Source organism: Pelecanus crispus, chromosome 4 (assembly GCF_030463565.1).
Source record: "Pelecanus crispus isolate bPelCri1 chromosome 4, bPelCri1.pri, whole genome shotgun sequence".
Classification (NCBI taxonomy): Eukaryota; Metazoa; Chordata; class Aves; order Pelecaniformes; family Pelecanidae; genus Pelecanus; species Pelecanus crispus.
The window spans coordinates 49,656,071-49,680,654 of NC_134646.1; the positions used below are offsets into that span (position 1 = coordinate 49,656,071).

The following is a 24,584-nucleotide window of genomic DNA, read 5'->3' on the forward strand; positions in this document are numbered from 1 at the left end:
TAAACTCTTCTTCTGAACAAGATCCTATACTTAATGAGGAAATTTACTGTTACTTCAGTGTCTGTAGGTTATGAATATGAGTCTTGCTTGGATCTAACTCTCTGGGAAAAGCGGACTGCCATTTTGCAGGGTTATGAACTGGATGCCTCCAACATGGGTGGCTGGACATTGGATAAACATCATGTATTGGATGTTCAGAATGGTAAGGAGTTCATTTTCTTCTTGCTAATTTTAATACTCAACTGCCCTGCACTTTAGGTATCTCATTCTAACTTTTCAAATATTTGCTTTGTTGTTTTAAAAAAGGGACTTATGAAATGTTTTGCGTATGGTAAATGCTTTGAGCTTTACAGTGTATGTCATGTTTCTTCATCCTATAAATACATATGCATTAATAATTTCATCTAACACTGTCAGCCTGTGTTAGATATGCTTACCAAAAGAAACCCAACCAAAAAATGTTGAAATTGTTTTTAAAAATTGAGTGAAGCTAAGGAGACGCTATTTCTAAAGCAATTGTACCTGTCAGCATTGTTACTGGGATTGTTTGTATGTTAACACTATCTTGAACAATGTTTTCGCTTCCAGTTTTCACAAGGAGTGAAAATTAAACAGCAATAAGAGACATTCCTGCCAAACTGAGAGCTCTTCCTTCCCAATATTAAATCCCTCATTTATACAGGAGCTGTTCCTTCTCATGTCACGCTACGCCCAACCCCAGCACGGCTGCTCATGGGAGCAGTTAGCACATGGGTACCATCTCTTGTGGAGGATAAGCACTCACTTACACCCTCCTCCCATTTAAATCCTTCCCTGAGGTGGATCCTCCCAAGGATGCTGTGGTCAGCTCAGCACACAGCAGGTGACAAACGAGGCTGCCTTCAGTCAGCGAGGGCACTTGTGCCCCTTGTTTCAGGACGGAGCCCAGTTGCTAGTGAGCAAGTCTTCCTTCATTTCAGTGGAAAGATGAGGAGCAATACACATTTATAAGAACTGTGCCTTGGCACCAAGGTAAATTTGTCCGGTGTGCTACTCAGCAACTGTCTGGAGGGTGCCATGCGAAGGAAACCCCAGCTCAAAACTGCACAGGAGGAAATTTGGAAAAATTTGGCTGGAAGCATGTGAGAAAGGTGAAATAAGCAGAGTCCTGTGGCTCCAGGTGGGAGTTGGTCACACTGGATTTTTATGCAAAGGAGGCGCCCAGAAGTAATTCAGTGGGAAGAATGTCACTTCTGCAGTACCTGGTGTCCCTTGGAGGTCTCCCACTAGTACAGGAGCTTATTTTGTGTGATATGCTAATCATCACCTAAAGCATTGCTTCTGACTGGTAGAAAAACAAGGTAACCAAATCAAGGGAAAAGGTGTCATTGTTCCTAATTTAAAATGTCAAAAAAACCCTGTGCAAATTATTGTAAGGTAATCCATCTAAAAATGTAAAGAGCTATAATTACAAATATATATATAAGATTGATTCTGTTCACAAGGTAAATTGGTGGTGGCTTTAAATTATGTTCAAGAGTACATTTGACAAGTAATGACTTTTCAAAGTGACGTGTGTCTAATTGAATAAACAAAGTGGAGAGTTGTAATGACAAGGTGGATGAGCTGGAGAAATTTATTCAGAGGAGAGTGCAAACAGTGTTTGTACGGACATCCCGAACTGCTGCAGTAAATAGTCTAAGGTGCATCTTCTAGTCTGTGATAATAGAGGAGAAATGTGAAGGACCAATTTTTCAAGGTAATGACAGAATAAATCAGGTGCAATAGTGCACTGTGCTGACTTGTAGAATTCCTCTGATGAAAATTATAGAACTCAGCTATTTCAGGCAAAATTATGGTGCCATGATTGTCATAAATGATGTAATCATAGGAGGGGGAATTTCGTATACTGTTAATGCATTCTGGCTTTAACTGTTCATGAAAAATACATTCTCCCTCTTTTGATTTAGATTACTTATTTAGACTACTTGCCATTAGGTTTCCATAAACCATTTCCATTCTTCCCGATTTTGTCATGTATATTGATTTTACATTTATAATCTCCTGAATTTTATAACATTAAAAAGTAGTGAAGACACCTAAAACATTTAAAGAGGAAAACAAAAGCATTTTTTCTCATATCTTTCAGTATAAAGAGTGCTCGGGGGGGCTCGGGGGGGAGAAAGAGGAATAAGTCTGGAATTTCTTCTAAACATCTCAAAAGAGAAATGTATCCCTCAGCCCCCAACTGCCTCTGAAACTCTGGGCACACAATCAATAAAACACTGATCACTCTGAAGTACAAAGTGACATGGTTTACGTGGATTACACCACGGAAAGACATATTGTGACTTAGGAGTAAAACCATAATAACCTGACCATTTGTAGAGTACACCTCGATGGATTCATTGACAGATATAATAATGAGGGTCCTGGCAACATTGTAACACACTGTAAATTCACACTTTTTTTTTCCTAAGACCAAAGATTTAACATAAAGCATGCATTTTTCTTCTCAGATTTCCTATGGAGGCTAAGGAGGAAAAATACTGCTGGCACATTGCTTTGTCTTCACAAAATTATTGTTCCTTTCATGCCTCAAAGCAGAATTAAGTTTAAGAGGCAGGTTGGCCTGGCACCACATTTTTTTTGTTGTTTTGACATTTTTAATAACTGCCTATAACTGCAGACATGGTATTGAGGCAGACTTTGTTGCCAGAGGTACATTTTTATTGTGAGCTGAGTAAAGAGCCTTTTATAATGTAAAATTGAGGCAATCTCCAACTTTTTGAAGTAGCTCTTTAATTAATATTTACAATTTGCAGCAGTAATCCACTTTAGATTACATCTGACATCATATTCATAATTAGTTATAGTAAGACTTTAGGAATACAATTTGCAAATATAATTTTTTTCTTTTTTACAATATATGCACAGTTAGAATTTCAGTCATTTCTGGGGAATTTCAAAACTGTAAGGATTTAGGAACAGAGACCTTGATTTTATTCAGTACACCTTGCGTTTCCTTCAACATGACAGTTTTTATTCTGAATTATAACTATTAAAATTATTAACATTTAAAAATAAGAACAACTGAAAACTTGTTTGGGTTTTAAATGCTAGTACATTTAGTGTTTCTACTACATTTTGTGGACAAGGTAATTCAATGCTTTCTGTGTATTTCAGTGTGTCTGTGACTTAAATACAACTATAAATGTTTTCATAAAGTTCTGTTACTTGTAGTGAGAAAAATATGGTGGTGAAACAAAAGTCCATTGAATTATATTAATCAACTAAAAGAATGTTTATAAAACTTATGCGTCATTTTATCATTTTGGGTGTTGGTCTCTTCTCCCAAGTAGCTAGAGATAGGACGAGAGGAAATGGGTTCAAGCTGCGCCAGGGGAGGTTTAGATTGGATATTAGAAAAAATTTCTTCACCGAAAGAGTAGTCAAGCATTGGAACAGGCTGCCCAGAGAGGTGGTGGAGTCACCATCCCTGGAAGTGTTCAAAAAATGGGTAGACGTGGCACTTCGGGACATGGTTTAGTCTACTCTACCCTTAATTGGTTTAGTGTGGACTTGGTAATGTTAGGTTAATGGTTGGACTGGATGATCTTAAAGGTCTTTTCCAACCTAAACGATTCTGTGATTCTATGTACATACATTCAAAGTTTTTATAAACCGGTTTTATTTTGTGTTTTTTATATTACCTGCCAGGAATCCTCTACAAAGGAAATGGTGAAAATCAATTTATATCTCAGCAACCCCCAGTTGTTAGTAGCATTATGGGCAATGGAAGACGACGCAGCATCTCCTGTCCAAGTTGTAACGGTCAAGCCGATGGTAATAAATTATTGGCTCCGGTTGCCTTAGCTTGTGGGATAGATGGCAGTCTTTATGTGGGGGATTTCAACTATGTTCGGCGGATATTCCCATCTGGAAATGTAACCAGTGTTCTGGAGCTAAGGTATGTTTTTTTCTCACCTTGGACTTTTGGAGTTGTGAATTACTATTGCAAACTAAAGTATGGAACAGATTTCTGACTTTGTGTAAGCTAGAGTTTCCAAACGCTTTTGGGAACAAAAAAGTTGAGTCAAAAGATTTTAATACATTTGAAAAAGTATTTAAAACTAAAATGAAAAAATTTCACCCTGGTAAAATATTTTAATCATGCTTATCTAAACTGTGAGAGTTTAATCTACCCAAAGTAATTATTCTGTGGATTTTAAGAGTTAACCTGTGTAGTCGACATGAGTGGACAAAAGACGATCATTCACCACTTCACTAATGACAGATGTAAATATTGCCTTCTTTTCCTCTTTTAACATCCTTTCTGAATGTTTTTCTAATAATGTTTTTCTGTTCTTTTTTACTTGCTCCCACCAAGAAATAAAGATTTTAGACATAGGTAAGCATTCCTTAAAGAAGATTTATATTTTTCTAACTGTTCTTTTTTTCTTTTTTAACAAATGAATGCTTATAATGGAGAAGTCATTTCTGAGATGTATTATTAGAAGAGAGGAGTATTTTTCAAAAATAATGAGTTCATATGTTTTAGTTATGTCAGCTGTCAGGCTGTATCGTCCTTTCGGATACGAGTTCCTCTTTTCTCATCACTTTCTGTCCACAGTCAGGTTTCTTTTTATGCTCATCTATGCCCTCCTTTGCTGTCCCCTCATCTCTGCTCACTCCTATTCCTTGCTTGCAGCACTTTTGCTGATCTTATCAGAACTCACTCATTAATCCGATACCCCAAATACGATGAGAATGGCATATAATTAATAAAATTATACAAGTATCAAGCGAGTTTATTTCATTAGCCTTTTGATGTTGAGTCTTTTCAGGCTCACATTTTAACAGATTTGTTTCTAAAGGTGAACTTCTCTTAATAATGAAAGTTGAAATTGTCCCGTAATAACACAACTCCAGGAGTTCAGATTTTAAAGTATGCCAAGATTCGTAAGACCGGTCATAAAAACAATAGTAATCAGAAGGATTGCAGTACAGCATTCATCTGTCCTGGCATCGCTACAATAGTGGCAAGAACAGAAGCGAAGAAGGTGGATGCTTAAATTGCTGTGCCACAGCAGCCGGTGCTGATAAGGAGGCAAAACCAAAATTATGCTAAAATCTTGTTGGATGCATGAAACCCTGCAAGACTTTGTGGTGGAACTGCTAAGTACAGGGCTTAGCAGCCCCGCTGGTCCCTTTCTCTCCAGTTTTTGCTGCCAGTCGTTTTCCCTCCGTGTTTCTAAACAAATCCCAGAGAGTCATAGCTCAGTTCTCCTTTTTTTTAAATTCACTTTGCTTTGGACATACCTCTTAATGAGGAGGGGTTTTATGTTGAAAAAAGTATGTTTCAAACATGTTAGGCAAAAAATTCCAGAGCTAAATGAAGTGTTTGCATCGGCGCTAATGATCAGAATTGGGAGTTGATGCACAGTCTAGCTGGTTTTATGTTATTTTCCAGGTGTGACTCAGAGGCAGCCTCTTCTATTTGGTGGTTTTAGGTTTTCACTATTAAGTGTAATTTGCATTTGTTCCACTACTTTTAAAAGAATTATATCCCTTGTGGTATCACAAAGTTGTGATTGCAGCTGGATAAGATGCTGTCTTGGCAAATGTATGGAATACAGAATAATACTCAAAATGGGAATTTGGAATGGAAAACGGGATTAAGGAAGGGACGAGTAGTGAGGTTTGTTTTGCTGGAATTTAGTAGCAATGCCCTCTTCTACCTCTGGCAGAACTGTGGTCACAGGCTCAACTGCGGTGTTTCAGAAACTAGATCCCTGCATGTAAGAAAAGTTGGTGAGGGAAAACGTTGAAGCTTTTCTCCTTTGTTCATGCCTACACATGCGGAAGCTCCGGGTAGCGAAATACAATCATATTGCACAAATTAGTGTAACAGCATTTTCATGGGCTCGTCTACGGGCTGTGAAGTGGGGGTTCCTCCTGAGGCAGAAGAGGCAGAGAGGACTGTGGAGAACTGGCTCTGCGGGAGGGGTTGTGGAGCTGGTGGGCAGGAGGTGTGGAGCCCAGTGTGCAGCCTGACACGGTCTGCTACGAGTTTGAGTTTTCACTCCCACCATGCAACATTTTCCCACTGTCCACTCCTAGCCTTAGGGCTTTGCTGCTCAGGGTCTTCCTAAGCCAAGACTGGCATCTTTATGCTTAATAATAATAAAGTTAAATAATTCCATTAAATAATTTTAATTAAATTAAATTCCATTAAGTAATAATGGAAGCGTTCAAAAAACGGGTAGACGTGGCACTTCAGGACATGGTTTAGTCTAGTCTATCCTTAATTGGTTTAGTGTGGACTTGGTAATGTTACGTCAGTGGTTGGACTGGATGATCTTAAAGGTCTTTTCCAACCTAAACGATTCTCTTATTCTATGTCCTGACAGCTTTTTATTCTATTAATTTAGCTGATTTTTATTTAACACATGTAAACTTTTAGGATCCACCAAATCCTGGGGCCATGGGTTCCCCACCTTAAGGACACACCATGAGACCAAATGGCTTCTTTTGCCTGGGTGAAGTCGTGCAGAGCCCTGTGAAACGCTGAGGAGATTTCTATTTAAACTGCAGTTTGGAAAACAGCCCTCAACAGACCGCTTTGCAATATATAATTACTAGGTACCAAAACTAAGAAAATGCACTAAAATACGCATTCCCCAAGTAAAACTAATGAACAAGGCTAAATACTAGTTCAGATCTATTATCTATTCAAGCACTGAACTTTCCTTGCCTATAAACGCAGTGCTTCAGCACAGTGTGATGTGCCTCCCACCTCAAGGAGCCTGTTCTCTAAATTAGAGAGACAATGCAGATCAAATTTATCCTCTTGTGTACCAGTGACCTAGCATTTTTTTCAATCTCAAAGCTGAACTGATGCCTTTATACACACTGCTGCCTGTGGGTGATTAATGCTGATAGGCATTCATGGAAGAAGTAATTTTTAGAAGGACTTTGAAGACAGGGAAGTCATTTGTAGGCTATGGCGGTATCCCAAGTCTGTATAGAGCCAGAAAAAAATTTAGCAAAACCTAAAACCAGCTTTGAGGGTACGTGCTTTAGAAGGCACAGAGTGAATGGGAGAGAGAGGGGGACTGAAGCAGGAAGAGTATGTTTTAAAAATCCCTGCATGGAGAGTAATGCAGGTGATCTGACAGCTGAAGAATTAAAAGATCGGTGTAAGCAAGGTAAGATTACGCAATGGGAAATAGATCGTTACAACTCTGTGCGGCTGTGCATGTATTTGCGCATTCTTCAATGCATGCTTCTTCAAATCTGAAGCACTGTTATTATTATTTGGCGTAGACAGAACAAGTTAATTTGTAGTCATCTGTCTTTATAGGAGTCCATGTTGGTATGTAACTGCATGTTTTCCCAAGTTACTGACAGCAATTAGGCGACGCTGAACGAGTCAAGAAGTCACAGTCTGGATTTTACTTCGCGTTTCTTTTTTGAGGTCTGCATAGTGCACGTAGATGTTTTCTGGCGAGAAAACAAATGTGGTTTTCACTGGACAGTTACTCAGTTCCTCAAATTGTGCCTTGCGCCTGTGAATTAATGAGGTTTTTCTATCAGCTACAGCTACCTCAGCTTTTTACCTTCACTTGAAAAGAAACGCTGAAGTTAAGCCTGTTGTACTATCTCAGAAAGGAGCCATTAGATATCTACGTATGACAAATTGGAGAGTTTATATTGATTCAGTAGTAATATCCTAGGCACTCCCAAACTTTGGAGGATTTTTTATAAAATGAGAAAACATCCTTAACTTAGCTGAATTTTTTTGTTTTCATGAGGATACACTACTCCCTATGAGAACTCATCCCAAGTAAGAAGAGCTTTGTAATTTTTGTTGGAATTAATTAAAACACGGAAATGTTTTCATAATTATGAAGAAAACAGCTTTAAAAATTCTTTTTAGAAAGAAGTAATTGTTAGGCATAAATTACTTAGTTATTGATTTGATGACTCTTTATTGCAACAATTGAAAAATGAGATTGAGGCAGTGTTAGATGAGTTGAAGAGAAGTACTTTAATTTAGATTTTAGTAGTATAAGAAAGGACTATTTTAAATTACGATGAAGTAAAATTTAATTGCACATTTCACATTTTGCAATGCGTTTATATTTGAAGCGTCTGCAAAGTTTCTTAAAGACCAAAGTAATCACGTAAATGGGTATAGTTTAATTGCAGTCTATAGAGGTATAAATAATTCGTATACTACATAGTGATCATATTAAATGATCGCTGCGTAAATTAAGGTTTCGAAAATACCTTTCAACTATTTCGCACATTGGCAGTAATAGATTTATAATGGACAGAAGTTTAAAGTAAGCCTACATTTAATTGTTTTCAGACATGCTGTACAACACTCAGCTCTATAGCAGAGCCTTTTAAGAGGTGCTAATCACTGTGTATTTGATTTCATTAGTCCGCTTCAATTGGCTTCTTTGTTCTGAACCAACATGTTAAAAGTCTTAAAACCAAAGAAAATCCTATTTATGTAACACATTTTTCTCTGTTTTTGTAACTGGATAGCTATAAAAATCTGTCCCTGCTAAAAGACATAATTTGTTCACAAGTTGTTCCTGTTGGTCTCTTGTTGCTTTTTCCAAGTGGCAGTACATAAAAATGTGCTACATTAGCACAGTTATGCATTTACAAACGTGAAGGATAGCATTCTGGGAACAGATGTTTGGCTATCACCAAGACTGGTAGATCTGTTGAAGCAGCGCTTTTGCAAACATCCAGAGTGGGACTGACTGTTCTGACACTCTGCTTCAATCCATTAGGAGAGCATCTGAAATTACCTCCTGTGTTTACATGACCTTATTTCAGCTCTTTGTACCATAAATTAGGTCAGGAATCCCAACTGCAGTGGGTTAAGTTTCTACATCATAATGTATCAACCCAAAAGGTACTCTCCAAGGCTGTTTTTTTCACCAGCAGGGGAGAGAAGGCAGTAATTCTCAATTATGTGGTACCAGTGGAGAGGCAAAATGTACGTTTCTGGGAAAATGGTTAGCAATATATATTTTCACTGTAATAAAGACTGTGTTGGCATAGTTAGCGGTTTTGTGCCAATGTGTACAGTCATTTGAAATATGACTCTGAGTTAAGAAGAACGGAAAAGCTCCGCTCGGTGCTCTGGTGGAAAACATGACATTTCCTAATGCGTTAAATCATGCGTATCACATCTTTGAAAGCAGTGGATTAAACAAATACTTATGAAGGATGTCTTATCTCTTGCCTGTGAACTAATAATACAAACTCTGCCTTAGCTGTTTATGAATTATATAAACCGTGCACCCCAGCAGCCTTATAGAAATCATAATAAAACAGATAGGATGATAACAGCAACAAAGTGTAAGCAAGGGCTGGGGTCCTGCTGCAAAGTTTGGAACTGGATCAAGGTTCCCAGGAAGCCTGGGAGTTTTTAGACTCCAGTATTTTGATTTGGCCTATTACAGAGACAGGAGCTGTGTCTAATTACAGAGCATAGAACAGGCCTGTGAGCACCACGGACAAAATGGACCTTCTGTCGCAAAAGGACGAGTAGTTTAGATTGGACTGCCTGTGACACAGGCAAGAAATAAGAACCAAGAAGGGTTTGGGGGCCCCATGACCTGTGCTGCATATGCCTAGAGCATCACCCTGGTTTTTAACTATTTATGCCTTACTGCACACTGCGTATGAACTGAAGCCTTTTCTTCTCGATCCAATGTTAGGTTCAATTAATTACAGCACATGCAATGTATAATTCCATTTTACAGCAACAACCCAGCTCACAGATACTACCTCGCAACTGACCCTGTGACGGGAGATTTGTACGTTTCCGACACAAACACACGCAGGATTTATCGGCCCAAGTCGCTCACGGGTGCAAAAGACCTGACCAAAAATGCTGAGGTAATAGGAGGAACAGGGGAGCAGTGCCTACCATTTGATGAGGCAAGGTGTGGTGATGGAGGCAAGGCGGTGGAGGCAACTCTCATGAGCCCTAAAGGTAAAATGAGTTATCACTCCGTAACTTTCAAAATAATACGAAAGTTCAGAGCTGGGGGCGTGATTGTGTTTAATTCCTGAACCCAGTAGTTGGCTCAAAAATGTGGTTTTGAGTAATTTTTTCCAACTGGAAAGACCTTTGAGGAAGAGAGCTACAGGGGGCCTCGGCTGATTTTTTAGGGAACATTCGGCTTTCATGGTTATTGAGCATTTTTAAATGCTCATTTAGAGTATGTGTTTGGCAGGCAATGGTGAAGATTTAAAATCAGTGTTGATTTTGGTCCCACTTATCCCATTTTTCAGGTTAACTTAAAAGCTAGGCCCTTCTCAACACACAACAGCAAATGAACAGCAAATGTGAGCAAGAGTAGTAGATTTCATACTGAATATGGGTGTATTATGCAAAATGTGTTTATAAGCTGTTTTACTACCTACTGCCTGACCATATTTTCTGCCCTTAAGTTCCAATAGATACATACCACTTACGCCCTTAGTTATGGGTAATATATTCACTGCTAGCACAAGAAACTAATTTTTATTCTCTTCACTAAAGGAATAGCGATCGACAAGAATGGGTTAATCTACTTTGTTGATGGGACCATGATCAGAAAAGTGGATCCAAACGGAATAATATCCACTTTGCTTGGCTCCAATGACCTGACCTCAGCACGACCTCTGACCTGTGATACCAGCATGCACATCAGCCAGGTGCGTTTTAGCTGCTGCTAATTTGGAAAGCTGAGCTGGGGCCAGAAATGCAAATGCAGCTTTCTTGCCCCTTAAAATAAACCTGGGTGAGTGCGTAATGGATATTTAACAGCAGAATTTGGAGAGAAAGAAACCTATTCCAAGGGCATGAATCACAGTGTATTCTCGTAGCTATAAATGCTGCTGTATTCAATTCTTCTGCCCATAAAGTTCTGTTTAGTTTAGAACAGCAAAACTATCAGCAGGAAACATTAAGTCTGGTAGTAAATACTGGGAGAATGGCAGATCTGTTAGAACTATCTTGGCATGTTGATGTTTGCTGAATCACTAACATCCTTAGCCTACTAGAGCGAATGAGAGGATGTATAGAAAAGAATGTATTTTTCTATTTGTCTCAAGAAGCTTGTGTAGGTAAGAAGGCACGTCACTAGTGGTGTGTTTAAAAATGGAGTACGGTACAGTGTTTCGTAATCTGGAAGGTAGTAAGTTGGTTTTGCGATTACAGGAATAAAAGATGAGTACTGTCCTTCAAGTACATATTTAGACTTTGATATCTGTCTCTATTTTTATTTATGCATTTGTGATACAGAAAAGTATAGTATTTACTGGAGGCGAAATTCAACCTGTATTATAGGTCCAATACAACTGGCTTTTTTTCAATAAAACAGATCTCTGAACATTGTTCCCCTTGCATCCATGAAAAGCTTTAGTTTGCTGCATGTATTTTCATACAAGTTTTTTTGTCGTGCTTGGTTACAGCAGATGAAAAATATCCTTACAGCAGTGTCTAAGGTGAATTAATTTAATCTGCACTGGTTAACTGTTTAATAAAACACTTCTCTTTGTTAAGGTTCGTCTGGAATGGCCTACAGATTTAGCTATCAACCCAATGGATAACTCCATTTATGTTTTGGATAACAACGTAGTTTTGCAGATCACCGAAAACCGTCAGGTTCGCATCGCTGCGGGGCGGCCAATGCATTGCCAGGTTCCTGGCGTGGAGTACGTGGTGGGAAAGCACGCCGTACAGACCACGCTGGAGTCAGCAACTGCCATTGCCGTGTCCTACAGTGGGGTACTTTACATTACAGAAACGGATGAAAAAAAGATCAATAGGATAAGACAGGTCACAACTGATGGAGAGATCTCATTAGTTGCTGGAATACCCTCAGAGTGCGATTGCAAAAATGATGTCAACTGTGACTGTTACCAAAATGGAGATGGCTACGCTAAAGATGCCAAACTCAATGCCCCTTCCTCCTTAGCGGTGTCTCCAGATGGCACACTGTATATTGCTGATCTGGGAAATATTAGGATACGGGCTGTGTCAAAGAACAAACCCTTACTGAATTCAATGAACTTCTATGAAGTTGCTTCTCCAACTGACCAAGAGCTTTATATCTTTGATGTCAATGGTACTCACCAGTACACTGTGAGTTTAGTCACCGGAGACTACCTGTACAATTTTAGCTACAGTAATGATAATGATATTACTGCGGTAACGGATAGCAATGGGAACACTCTTCGTATCAGGCGGGATCCCAACCGGATGCCAGTAAGAGTGGTCTCTCCTGATAACCAAGTCATCTGGTTGACGATAGGCACTAACGGATGTTTGAAAAGCATGACTGCGCAAGGGCAGGAGCTTGTCTTATTTACCTACCATGGCAACAGTGGACTTCTGGCAACTAAAAGCGATGAGACTGGATGGACCACTTTTTTTGAGTAAGTAATAAAGTCAAGATGTCGTATAGTTTTATTGAGTTATACAGTAGCATTTGAAATATTTCTGGAGACTGATGAAGTAACTGTAAAGATGGCCCTTGATAACAAAAAGCACACAAAGATACTTTTTGTTTCCTGTGCTGTCTTTCTCTGTCTGACTTCTAAACATTGGGTCTGAATAATTTTAAATTCATTATTTTGAATTTCTGTTTTATATATTGAAATAATAGTGAGACGTCTCCCTCTTGTCAAGAAAGCTGTAACTCAGACAACCACGATTTTGTAGATTTGCATCAAAAACTAGATTTTCATCCCATTTGCTCATTAGATTGACATTGTTCTCCTGCAAATACTGACAAGAAATTTGTCTTCAGTGCTCAATATTTTTTTCTTTCTTTTTTCGAAGTAAAAACATGTCGGCATAGTCTTTTACCAAAAAAAAAAAAAAGGCTGGGTGGGTATCTTTTTTGAAGTTGTAAAAGGTTGTGCTTCACTGAGTGGCAAATATGCAGGAAGGATCTCCTGGGTTACACAGCAGACTTTCACACAGGTGGAGCCGGGCAGAGGAAGCTGAGAAAAGGAATGTCGGCTGTGGGGTGAAATGTCATTCCTGTAGGAATAAACTGAAAACACAGAGACCACCAGCAACGTGTGGTGTACAGGTGCGAGCACAACAGCGAGAGGTATTAGTGGAACAGTAGGGCTTGTAATTTTACCAGCCGCAGAAAAAATCTTTTCAGTGAATTGCTTTACCCTGCGTAACAGTCATTAAGTCATCAATGCCTGTTCATAACCACCATTAGCAAAACGTTTTACAGAATCCTCAATGGTATTGACTAAGGAAGGTCATGACAATTTATAGATCAACTAGTAGAACCTGAGAGGTCATGTGCGGGTTTTATAGGCAACTTCATCCCCAAATGAGCTGAACTACAAACTGATACGCCAAACAAAATGTAACAAAAATGCAGCTCAAAACACAAACGATTTATTTCAAAAAAGATCAATATAGAATTAACACAGATTTTTTTCAGTCATCTCTGTCAACTGGAAAAATACGTGCATTTTTAAATCACATGAAAGGCACGCTAAGGTTGGGTAAAAATGTGTCTATGAAGGGGTGGAAGACGTAAAGTTAGTGTGATAAGTAAAAGTGTTAGAGGGCCCTCAGCTGAAGTATTCAGGATTACAAAGGGCATCATGAAAATCCAGTAAGTCCCTCTTCTTTTTCTTCTTTTTTTCATCTTCTTTTCTCCTATCTTTATGATGAAATGCAGTAGCAACTGCTGCCAAGGTCAGGGCCTGAAAAAAAGCATTCAATTCAACACACATGATAAAGAAAATAAAGTGCCGATGTCAGGCAGTGGCAGCAAAGCCAAACATCTGTGTTCTGAGATAACTTCACATTTCTGTCAGCGTACATTTGGCTGAGGCAATGTGCGGAGGACTCTGAGCACCTGTATCTACTCTCCAGCCTTTACATATGCCCGTCAGAGACACGAGAGCAGCAGGTGCTGCTCCACTGCATATTGTGTCTTGAAGTGGAGACGGGGCTAGAAATGCTGATCCCTAACAAAGACAGCAGGTGGAATGGCGGCGCTGCCAGTTTTAAGGTATTCTTGCAATAATCTGTAAATTGGCAGGGCTTTAGTAGCGGGCACGTTCCCAAAGCATTAGCGCACGTCTGTAATATTTAATTGTGCACTGGTGCATCCGCTGCATATCTTTTCAGGTCCTGCCAAGAGGACACAGAAGCACAGTGAGGCTACGCAGAGGAATGAGAAACTGTTCGGGAGGGAGGGAGTGTGTTCTCCTTCTCACGAGTTAGCCCTGTCCTGTATGCTGGGAGACCAAAGCACAGCTTCGGATGGGCTGGGAACAGTCATCCATTTCCACAGAGAATAAAAGCGGTGTTTAACTGTGACACACACAACCACTTGTTTCCACCAGGCGAGCTGGGCAAGGCAGTCAATTTGGTGGATAATGAAGTCCCTTACTGAAATGAAGGCATCTGCTGGGTACAGCAGGCACTTTAAATCATGCTGGCATTCATACTGGCTAATTGAGGACCTAGAGTTTTAATCAGGGCAGTAATTTCTCACCATGATGCCTGTAGTTTTTGTGTAGCCTACTGTGGTGCACTGCAGAAGTAGCTGATGGCTCCTGAGTGCATCTTAATGGCGTCTGCGTGATTGCAAAAAAGTGGGTATTATATTCACTATTAAGTGGTTGGTAGGTCTGTATTTTTCATCGTAGGGAGAACTTAGGGTGCTGTGTGTCATGAAGTACATTGTTATTTGCCAAGTCTGTAAACAGCCATCTTTCACACCTGACCTGCTTTCATGCAGACTTTCTGGTCTGGGTCAGGTTATGTCCAGCTGGCTTACAGAGAACCCAAAGGGCAGGCTCTTCCCCTCAGTAAGTATTAGTATTACTTCCAAGCTGCTGTTTATGCACTTCCTAAACAATTGCCTCCGACCAGTGTCTCGTTAGAATTCCCAAGCTGAAATAATTACGGAGAAAGCTAGGCAATTTCACTCACCCCGAATTTGCAAGTGTACGAGGCTTTTGCAGAAGCAAAGATATTAATCTCTTCCCCGTAGCCATGGTGAAGGAGTAATCTGTTTAATTGCAGCAAGGAAGATTCAGATTAGACATTTGGAAAAACTTCACGGTGAAGATTTTGGAGCCCTGGAGCAGACGGACAACGATAGTGACCCCTTGCCCTTCACAGACTGTCTTTAAGAACAGATTAGGCATCTTTCAGGACTAACGCAGGACGAGCAGATCCTGCCTTGGGGTAGGGGTTGGACCACATGACCTCTCAAGGTCCCTTCCAGTCATGTTTTCTGTGATGCTCTGTACAAGTTAATACCGAAAATAAAAAATTGCACTGATTATGTAAAGCTACAGGGAATAAGTGAAAAAAAAGGCACCGTGTTATTTTTCTTGCCGAAACAGCATTCTGAAAAACATCCATCGGGCATCATAGCTGCTTGCTTCTTTTTAACATAAAATCCCCATGCACCAAATTTGTGTCTGCGTATTTCCCTTTTGAAGAAAAAGTAGATATAAACATGACTATTTTGCCATTTTTTATCCTAGGATCAGCAAACGTTATTATGACTTTGCTTTTCAGTGCTGATGATTTGTAACGTTAACTCTGACTAGGCTGGGTTTCCAGAGGCTTCTGCTACTGTTGCCAAAATGGATGGGAACCATGTGTATGGTGTAAGGGCTCGTAGTGGTGACATGGTGTACGTGTGTGTATCTCTCTCCCAGCTTTTGCACATTCATGTTTGTAGGTAGCGTGGGCTAAAAAATTTTCAGCTGAAGAGTCTTCTGTTGAAAAAAATTAAGCCTTGTTACAACAGGAGGGTTTCCCTCGACCGTCAGGTTAAGAGTAAGAAATTAGGAGAAGAAATCATTCTGACTTCCTTGTTCTATTTTAGTCATAGCAAAATATTTCTGTTTCATTGCTGGATGCATTTTCTTTTAATAACGGAGTTTATTTATGTATTTTATTTACTCCATTCTATTATCCAGATTCTCAACATATTATGGGAAAGGGATAGAATTTATATTCCACGCTGAATTTAGACTTTCTTCCCACTCAGAGTTAAAACTTTTCAACTGTTAAGAGTTTCCAATGGACTAGAAATGTCATTTTTCAATTAACTCTGAGCATGACTGGGTTGTTTCACCCTTTGGTTGTCACACATCTGTTTAAATGGCAGAAGCTACATTGGAGTAAAAAATACTGTGGGTTTAGTAATAAAAAGATCAGTCTTTGGAGCCAATTCAGTAATAGCTTCGTTAACTATTCTCTTGTGCAAATCTGTTTGTATAACTGGAGTGTGAATCCAAAGAACTTAGATCATTTCAGTTGAGTTCTCAGTGATTTGAGAGCAGATTTAAGAAAGCTATTTAATTTTTTTTTTTCCTTTCTTAAAACAACTTCTTAGTGAAAAGAGGAAATCTTTGAAAAAACATTGCATCCCAAAAATTGGCAATCACTGCTCTGGCACATATTAAAGCATTTGGACGTGTTTCTTTTCATGGCTTTTTTCCACAGACTAAATCACACTAATATCAGATCCAAAAGAAGTTTACTTTTTTATTTCATTTAGTCTGGACGCTAATTAATCTAGAGTTTATTTTATTTAGTCTCCACTCTGCCTGAAGAAGGGAAGGACTGACATACAGGAAATACGGTTTTTACACTCTTTGTGTTTTTTACAGTGAAAATTGTAAGTACTAACTTGAATTATTTAGGATATCATACAATCTCTTTTCTGTATTTGTTTACAGATTTTTTTTTAAACATCTTTATGGCAAAATGGATTTCTAAATTCCTCTTTTTTTAAGCATTATAGTCTGCTGATCAAAATTGACACTTTATATTTCAAGAATGCGTACTTTTGTAAAGTACAGTTACTAAAATTTGTAGTAATCTGTTATCAAAGGTCTAAAAACTTGCTGAATAAAAAAGATATTAACAGAGCATTCATGAAAAGGATTGAGAATACACGCATGCTAAAAAACCAGTGGAGCCATATGAAGCTGAAAGTCCTCCAGAGGAGGTTTTATAATGAAATTATAATATTAAACAAGGTATAAGAGTAATCAGGCTAATCAAATACTGTTGTTCTAAAATTGTGAAATATCTGAGCTGGAAACTGTTAACTATAACTGCATATTACATATGCATAATATGAACATTTAAAGAGATAAATCTTAAAAGTTCAACTAATTATATGCATATTAGCATTTTGGAAGTAACACTTCCTAGCTAGCCTATATTACATTATTTTTATGCAGCAGTTTCCATTCTGCTTTCACACACACAGAGCTAAGCCAGGTGCACAGAAGGAGCATTTTCTCTGGACCTAAGTTTTTGAAGTATCCAAAGTAAACTCCTAAAAAACCCCTGACGTGCCCCTGTGCTATCGCTCAGTCATGTAGGAAGTCAGACACCACCACCACCCCCCAGCCTGCAATGTCAGGTCTCCATCAAAGCCCTGGCATGCCAGCACTTGCCAGCCAGGCTTTAAATTCAGCTGAAAACGGGTAAAAAGCTCACTATTAATTGAATGTTTGACAATGCTCAAGAAGGCAAATGATTCCAGAGAAAAAGCTGCTATTACTCATGATACGTAATCTGACCAGAAGCGTAAGGCAGCCCTCTGACAAGGTCCCAAGCATCTTGTTCAGCCCCACTTCTGAATCATCTCGCTATCCCGAGTCACGCCCTGGGAGCTGCTGGAAGCTGAGCGCACGCTTGAGTGGCTGTCATGACCTCACCGCTCTCCTTCAGCTTGCTCCACAACTACTTCGTGTAACTTCAGCTGGGACGTTACAGGGTAGTCCTTCAGTAGAATCGTTGGCCTGCTGCCCTGCCCGCCTCCGGCTGCTTTGTGCTCCTCAGGTTCCTCGAGGAACTGGTAGAGGCTGCTCTGCGACGGAGGATCCCTCCAGGGCAAGACGACAGCCTTAGTTGTCTGGGCAGCACCTGCTGAGGTTGGGCTGCACTGCTGCGGTTGGAGTCTGCGTGCGCACTGGTGTGCTGTCTCTGACGGCCACATAGTCCTTAGGGGAGGTTTAGGACAAAGCGTGGTCAGCCCAGTGTCAGGCGTCTGGGATCTGTCCCTCTGTGGTCCCAGCCCAGGTGCTTCTGCACGCTCCTCTGTAAAGAGACAACTGTTCCTCCATCTCACAGCTCCCCTGGAAGGTGCAGGCTGCATGTGCTCTCCTTTGGCCTCCTCTAACCCCTTTGGTTAAACTCGGATAACTTTCTTCCCCTAGCCGTGAATCAATTCCAAGAGCCGCTGTTTCTTCTCTCTTTCCTGCCTGATCTCCTCTTGCCTTCCTCTCCTTTTAGGAGCAGAATCAGCAGGCAGAGATCTGATCCAGACTAAGATGCCTCCCCCTCCTCCCTGCAAATTCACTGCCTTTCTTCCGTCTCTTTTTTGCTCTCCAGACCTTGCCCTCCTACTATGTTTCCTTACTTGCTTACCTTGTATCTTGCTCCTTCCCACGTCTCCCATCACTTCTCTAAGGCGTGTTTGGCTTCCCTGCCTTTTCCTTTTCCCAGCGGTGCATTTCTTCTCAATCCCCTCTTGTATCTCTTGACAGTCCATCCAATGTTTCCCCCGGCACTTCATGCCCTGAGCTCATTTGTCTTCTCCTTCCCCTCCTCCCTCTCCCGCTCAATTCTTGTCTCCAAGGGAATGCAACAGAAATCAAAGACAGTGACATTAGCAAGCAGAGCCCTTACAAGTTTACTTTGCTCACACAGTTAAATTAACGAGCTTTCCAGCCATTCAGGAAAGGTGGTGAAATCACACAGAATGTGAAATCCTTACAATAATTTTATAGACTAGAGAGAATTGCAGGTGAAAATCTATTTTCACTGCGTGCTGCCGAGTATCGCCCTTTGCATATTACGCCTTTATTAACAGTGCATTCAGTGCTGTGGTTTCCTTCAAACTGTGTGATGCAGAGTAAGATACTGCCTCTGGCTTGGACTTGTTTAGTTTCCCCACGTACCAGGCACATCATCTGTAACTGTCAGCATTTGGCAACAGGGAACAGATGATATTTTGCAGTTTTCCTCTTGCTTCATCTTAATGCATTGCTCGTGGAGTCTGACTTGGAAATACTGCGATTTGGCTTGTAAAAAAGTCTATGGAACTTCTACTGAAAGATTTCATTTAGATAAAAGCAAATAGTTCATTTTGATCAATAAAAATTATCCCCCAATAGTAGTGTCCGTTTACTTGCACTTTTAATGTATATTAAGACGTTCACAATTCAGTTTTAATAATTAATATTTCTATGCCATTTCCTGTAACATTTGTGTTTCTATTTGTGTTCATTTTTCTATCACATTTATGTTTCAGTACTATGAATATCTAAAAATGCCTAGTCTTTTTTCTTGCAATTTTGGGGCTTTCATTCTAATTTGATTTGGTTTTCTTACAAGTGCCAGAACTTTGTACAAAACTGTAATCTGGATTTTTTATCACCTCTAAACAGCATTCACTGAATGTCCTTGGTATCATAGTGCTTTTTGGATATTTTTATCCCTTTAAGGTCAACAACCTTCTATACCTTCTGCTTTTAGTGCTGCTGCTTCTTGCTTCATCAGTCTAAAACATAGTGCCTGTGAAGTAATTAACCATACTCATTGAAACAGTTTTGTTCAGCCAATTTTTCATATTCTTGCATTGACTTCTGTGGCATCAAGCCCTTGGTTGCAAACCGTGACTTACAAGTGCAGTGTCTTAAATCTTCCCATATTATATTTGCTCAAGCACCAAAAGACATATTCCCTTCATTCTTAACCGTCTCTGAACTGTCTTTTTGGGAATATTTCTGAGATATCCAGTCCTTTCATAAGCACCTCTTTATCCACATTGCCTTTCTCGATCCAGCATGCAATACATACATTTCTCTCTTAAAGCACATTTCAGGGACTAGCTGGCTGTTAGTCAAGATTTGGTGCTTGTCCTCCTCTCAACATGCCACAAATTGAGACTCTAGTAGGCATAACCCTCTCTCACCATTTCGTACAGACCCATGGAGGCAAGGCTGGCCAAAAGGTGATTAAAACCCTTAACTCTAGTCAAACAAGATCAGTATTCCCCCTCCCCAAAGAGAACTTGTAGCGGAAAATACCGAGCTGACATGTTCGATTTGTGGATGGCCACAAGATGAACAATGACATGGGTTTTTTAAACCTTCCCTTAGATACATCAATACTACACAAACATGTAACTACGTTTCACGCAACGTGCAGTTTCTGAGAGGAGCTTAGTGACAGTTGTGCTTGATGACTGTCCTTACCATGTTTCTTCTTTAGATAAATCGTTAAACACATTTTTTAAATTTCTAACTTCAACTTCCTTTTACTAAGAATAGAGGTTATGATCTCACAATTTTCTAAACTGGAACTGTAACTCTACAGTAAATTTCATCATTATAATACAACTTGCTGTTATATACTTTAGTCTTGTAACACTTGTGCTGACAGCGGAGCACACAACCTTGCTGTTTCAGACTCATTCTGCTTAATAACAAAGCAGCCACGTTAAAAATAATCCATTAATAGATACGATTAGATATCAGTATGAAATTTTTTACAGAACTGTAGTGTGTCCCCTAATTGCTCTGATATCAGTAGTATATCTCATCCAGTAGACATTTACCCATTTCTTCATTCTTCAATGTTTACTGTTCCTTGTCCTTAGAACTAGGCTAAGTAAAAAACGCAGAACCGAGAAACCATTGAATAGGTAATAGTATCAAAATAGCAACACTGAAGATACATATCAACATTATTACATCTTACGTGTATGAGAAAGGAAGAAGTGCTTTGATTTCTGTCAAGAAAATCAGCATGTCATGTCTCTGTGGTTTTGGAAAGCACTTAGAAGTAAAGATAGTTCAGCAAAAAAATAGTATTGTTCCTATTAATGCCATAAATGTCCTGCATTGTCAATCCAGTCGGCTCTGATCAGGCTCCGTTTCACTGCTGGCTTTATCAGGGACTTAATAATACCATTTGTTCAGTTATTGACATGTTAATATTTTTGTCCCATGTTAATCTTCTTTGTCAAACAGAAGTCAGGGAGGCTATAGCCAGGCTCGCTTGCTCTTCTTTACACTTACTTCCTGGGGAAGCTGGTGTGGTGAGGGTGGAAGGGCAGCTCCAGACTGCATGTGAAAAAGCGGCTCTATTTTCAGTCATGCTGTATGCGAACACATCAAGATATTTGGTCCTCCTTGATGTCCCCAGTGAGACCAGACTGATCAGCTCTTTAGGGAGCCTACAAGGCACATGCAGTTGAAAGTCCTACCTAATTCCCTCCAAAGAGGGGAGAGGCTCTCGCTCCTGAAGCCTGCATTGGTTGGGTGTGACTCATGCTCTGAAGGAGTAAGGATGTCATTCTAAATTAACCATAGAACCTGAATCTAGCAATATTTGTTTACCATCTTGGTATTCCACTGTCCTAAAAGGGAAAAAAACCCACCACCACACCCATATAATTTGCTTTCCTTTTGCTAAATTTGCTTTTCAAACATAATGCAATTTAGTAAGTTCATTATGATGTCCTCTTTTTGTGACCCTGTAAAAACACCCTCATAGAGTTCTTACTTTTCAAAAGAAAAAAAAAAAAAGAAAAAAAAAGAATAATTAAGGGGAAAAAAGCAACTTTACAGCTTATTCTCGGAACAAAATGTCTGGCCAAACAGACCAGCCTTACATCCTTTTTTAACTAAAGGCCTATATACTCAGCTCTGATACTGTAAGCAGACCTTACAGCAAGGGACAATCTGTCATACAAAGTATAGATACAGCAACATTTCTTTTCTTTGAAAGGCCATACTCTGGTATTTATATTGACAAGGCACACAGTTTATTTGTGCAGTAATAGATAGGATGGGGCTGGGGGGCGCGGGGTGTGATACAGAAACAAGCCAGCAGCCTCAGGGAGCCCTGAGATTAAAGACACGGCGCGGGAAGCTGCTGCAGGGCCGGAGCTGGCTCTGCACACCCTGGCAAAAACCAGAGTCTGGCCCCTGCGGACCCCGTGGGGCTCGGGGGCAGTGAATCCCCATTAGAGGGAAGTTGAAAAGCAGGGGGATGAGTGTTGATGTCTTGTAGATAAAAGCCTGGCTACTGTAATTTAGTCTCATCTTCGTAAGGACAAGCCTTCAATCGGTCTTGACTTGGCTGCGCTCCGTTCAAAGGGGTATGCGCTGCTGAGGAGCACCCCAGCCCTGGGAAGCTGCTCCATCCCCAGGTAACGCCTCTCATTTAAGCCACACCACCTCCATCCCACTGCTCCCAGCACACCTCGTCCTCCTTGTGCATACACCAGAGTTGTTCTTCCAGCTTTTCAGAAAGCACCGTCATCATTAACGTATTTATTTGTGCAGGTTCTTGTGCATGTTATATGTGTGTCAGAAATGCAAGTTAGAAAGAATTCTTGGTTTTGTGAATCCTAACGAGAATATACATGGCAGGTGCTTATCGCAGCAAAGAGCACAGTGTGGGAGGATTGCAACACCGTACAGCAATGAGTGAAAAGTTTGGCAGTCTTCTGGCAAGAAGTAAAGAAGCGGCCCCAGCATGATAAATTCATGTATTGCTTCTTTCACTGCAAAGCACCGCTCCCCGCAAATACCTGTCTCTGGAAGTCGTTTTGGATTAGGCCGTGGAGGTGGTCAGTCTTACAGCAGCACAGGCACTCAACTCGTGCTTGTTTGCCTGGTTGTGCGATGAAGTGGAAAATGAGCATCAAAAACTTCTCCGTACAGAAGTGAGCGAGCTATGGTGGGGCAAGGTGTTGCTTCATTTCTCTGAGCTCCCTTTCCAACAGACACATTTCCTGCAGTGATTTTCATTTAGAGTGTGCCTGTTGTTTTGTAGATGAGTTATGGCTGTCAGGAATAGCCTATTTAGGTGAATTGTTCACGGCTGGTATGCTGAATGCCAGTTTACAAAAAAAGACCGAAAACTATCCTTTTAACATTACGACAAAATAGACACACAAAAAAAGCCTCAAAAGCTGCAGTTATAACAGGAGAAGGTGAAAAGAGAAATTGTCGATCACTTTACAGCTGAGGAAATTTCTTCATTAAACCTGGGCTGAAAAATCCATCCTGTCCATGTTGCTAAGATAAAAGACTATTACCTGAACTATTTAGCCAGCTGTGCAAACAGTTGCCTGAGTTTCCCAGATGAAAACAGGATAAAGATCCTTTCTCCATGGAAGGCAGCCTTCAGATAAAGGGACAGGAATAACGGACCAGCTGCTCAAATTTAAGCTTGACATGTCTGACACTTGGTTGAGCAGGACAGAGAAATTTAGCTGATGCTAATACTTTTAATGCCCTTCCAGCCTCTGTGGTTTTCTGAGTTTGCTGCCCAATTCCATTAAAAGACCAAGTAGGTAAATTCCTGTCCAGAACTGGACTTTGGGCTGCAGTTTGCTTTAGCTCCTTCCTAGAATCACTCCTGGACCTATTTTCTCTAATTCCTATTCATCCACAGTTTTCTCAGAGCTAGGCACAGCAGAAAGGGAAAGGGAAAGGGAAAAGGAGAGGGAGAGGGAAGAGGAAAAGTAGTAGAGCAGGAGAGAAAGGGAAAAGAAGGGAAGTAAGCTTTTTTTTTTTTTTCCATATATTTAAAATTCTGTAAGACTGGAAAGAATATTGAATTTTTTTCTCATGCTTAACAATATTCCAGATAAGAAGAAAGGAAAAATGTTACCCTTCTTAGACAACAGTCAAGTTTAAAAAAATCAATCCGCTTGCCATAATTTACAAGCCTACTAACATACATCAAATTGTCATTTATGACATACTTGCTTCCTTCTTGTTAAGCAAAACAAAACAATATTAGCAAGACATACAGATATCTTATTGTTTATGGTTCCATTTTTTAAAAAATTATCTGTTAGATCTCAAAAGGAAGGTATAGTTTAATATTTTGGGATTCCTGATGTACTGTGAATTCACAAGCAAGATGCTAAACCTTTTGAGATGTCAAATAAACTGTGTGGGGAAAAAAAGGAATACATGCATACGGTATTTCAGTTAGTATTATTTTTAAGAAGCCAGGTTATAAATGAGTAGTTATGGATGCACTGAAGTATGTAATGAGACTAAAGAATAAAAGCCAAAAAAAAAAAAAAAAAGGGAGAAATCATTTGTCTGTCCATGCATCTGTAGGTTATTTTCACTTTGTTCATTCTCAACAGGGACATTCAGTCATTCTTCAGACAAATAAAAAGCAAAAATATGTATCAAAATGGGGGAAGCAAATGAAATTAAATGGAGGGGAAAAAATAAATTTCATTATGTTGAAGTTAAGAGTCTTTTCCTCTCTTTCAACAACCCACATGATGGTTAAAGATGGTCAGAACTAGAGCTCCCAGTAAGTTGCTGTGCCCTATTTTAAACCAGTGGAGGACAGGAGAGCTCTGTACAGGTGATGAAATTATAATAAAAGTGATGGTACATAAACTATGTTTTTGTTTCCTTTTGATCAGCAAGATAACTGTTGTTACTGGTTCAGCAATTCAGTGATATCCTAGCAAGGCAGACTTCTCTTTACGGTAGTTTTCCAGCTGTGA

The 24,584-nt window shown here is 39.8% G+C and overlaps 1 protein-coding gene across 9 annotated transcripts in view; it reads left to right on the plus strand.

The window, feature by feature from the left end:
• TENM3 (teneurin transmembrane protein 3) overlaps nucleotides 1–24,584 on the plus strand; it is a 320,001-nt gene that overhangs the window by 273,756 nt on the left and 21,661 nt on the right. For 5 of the 9 annotated variants that reach the window (XM_075709610.1, XM_075709613.1, XM_075709614.1 and 2 more), the window contains 6 exons: nucleotides 59–202; nucleotides 3,700–3,949; nucleotides 4,370–4,390; nucleotides 9,774–10,006; nucleotides 10,559–10,713; nucleotides 11,564–12,438. In XM_075709610.1, the coding sequence (XP_075565725.1) occupies nucleotides 59–202; nucleotides 3,700–3,949; nucleotides 4,370–4,390; nucleotides 9,774–10,006; nucleotides 10,559–10,713; nucleotides 11,564–12,438 (1,678 nt within the window). The remainder of the gene's footprint in view (nucleotides 1–58; nucleotides 203–3,699; nucleotides 3,950–4,369; nucleotides 4,391–9,773; nucleotides 10,007–10,558; nucleotides 10,714–11,563; nucleotides 12,439–24,584) is intronic. The other 4 variants (XM_075709612.1, XM_075709615.1, XM_075709617.1 and 1 more) reach the window with 1 other exon arrangement.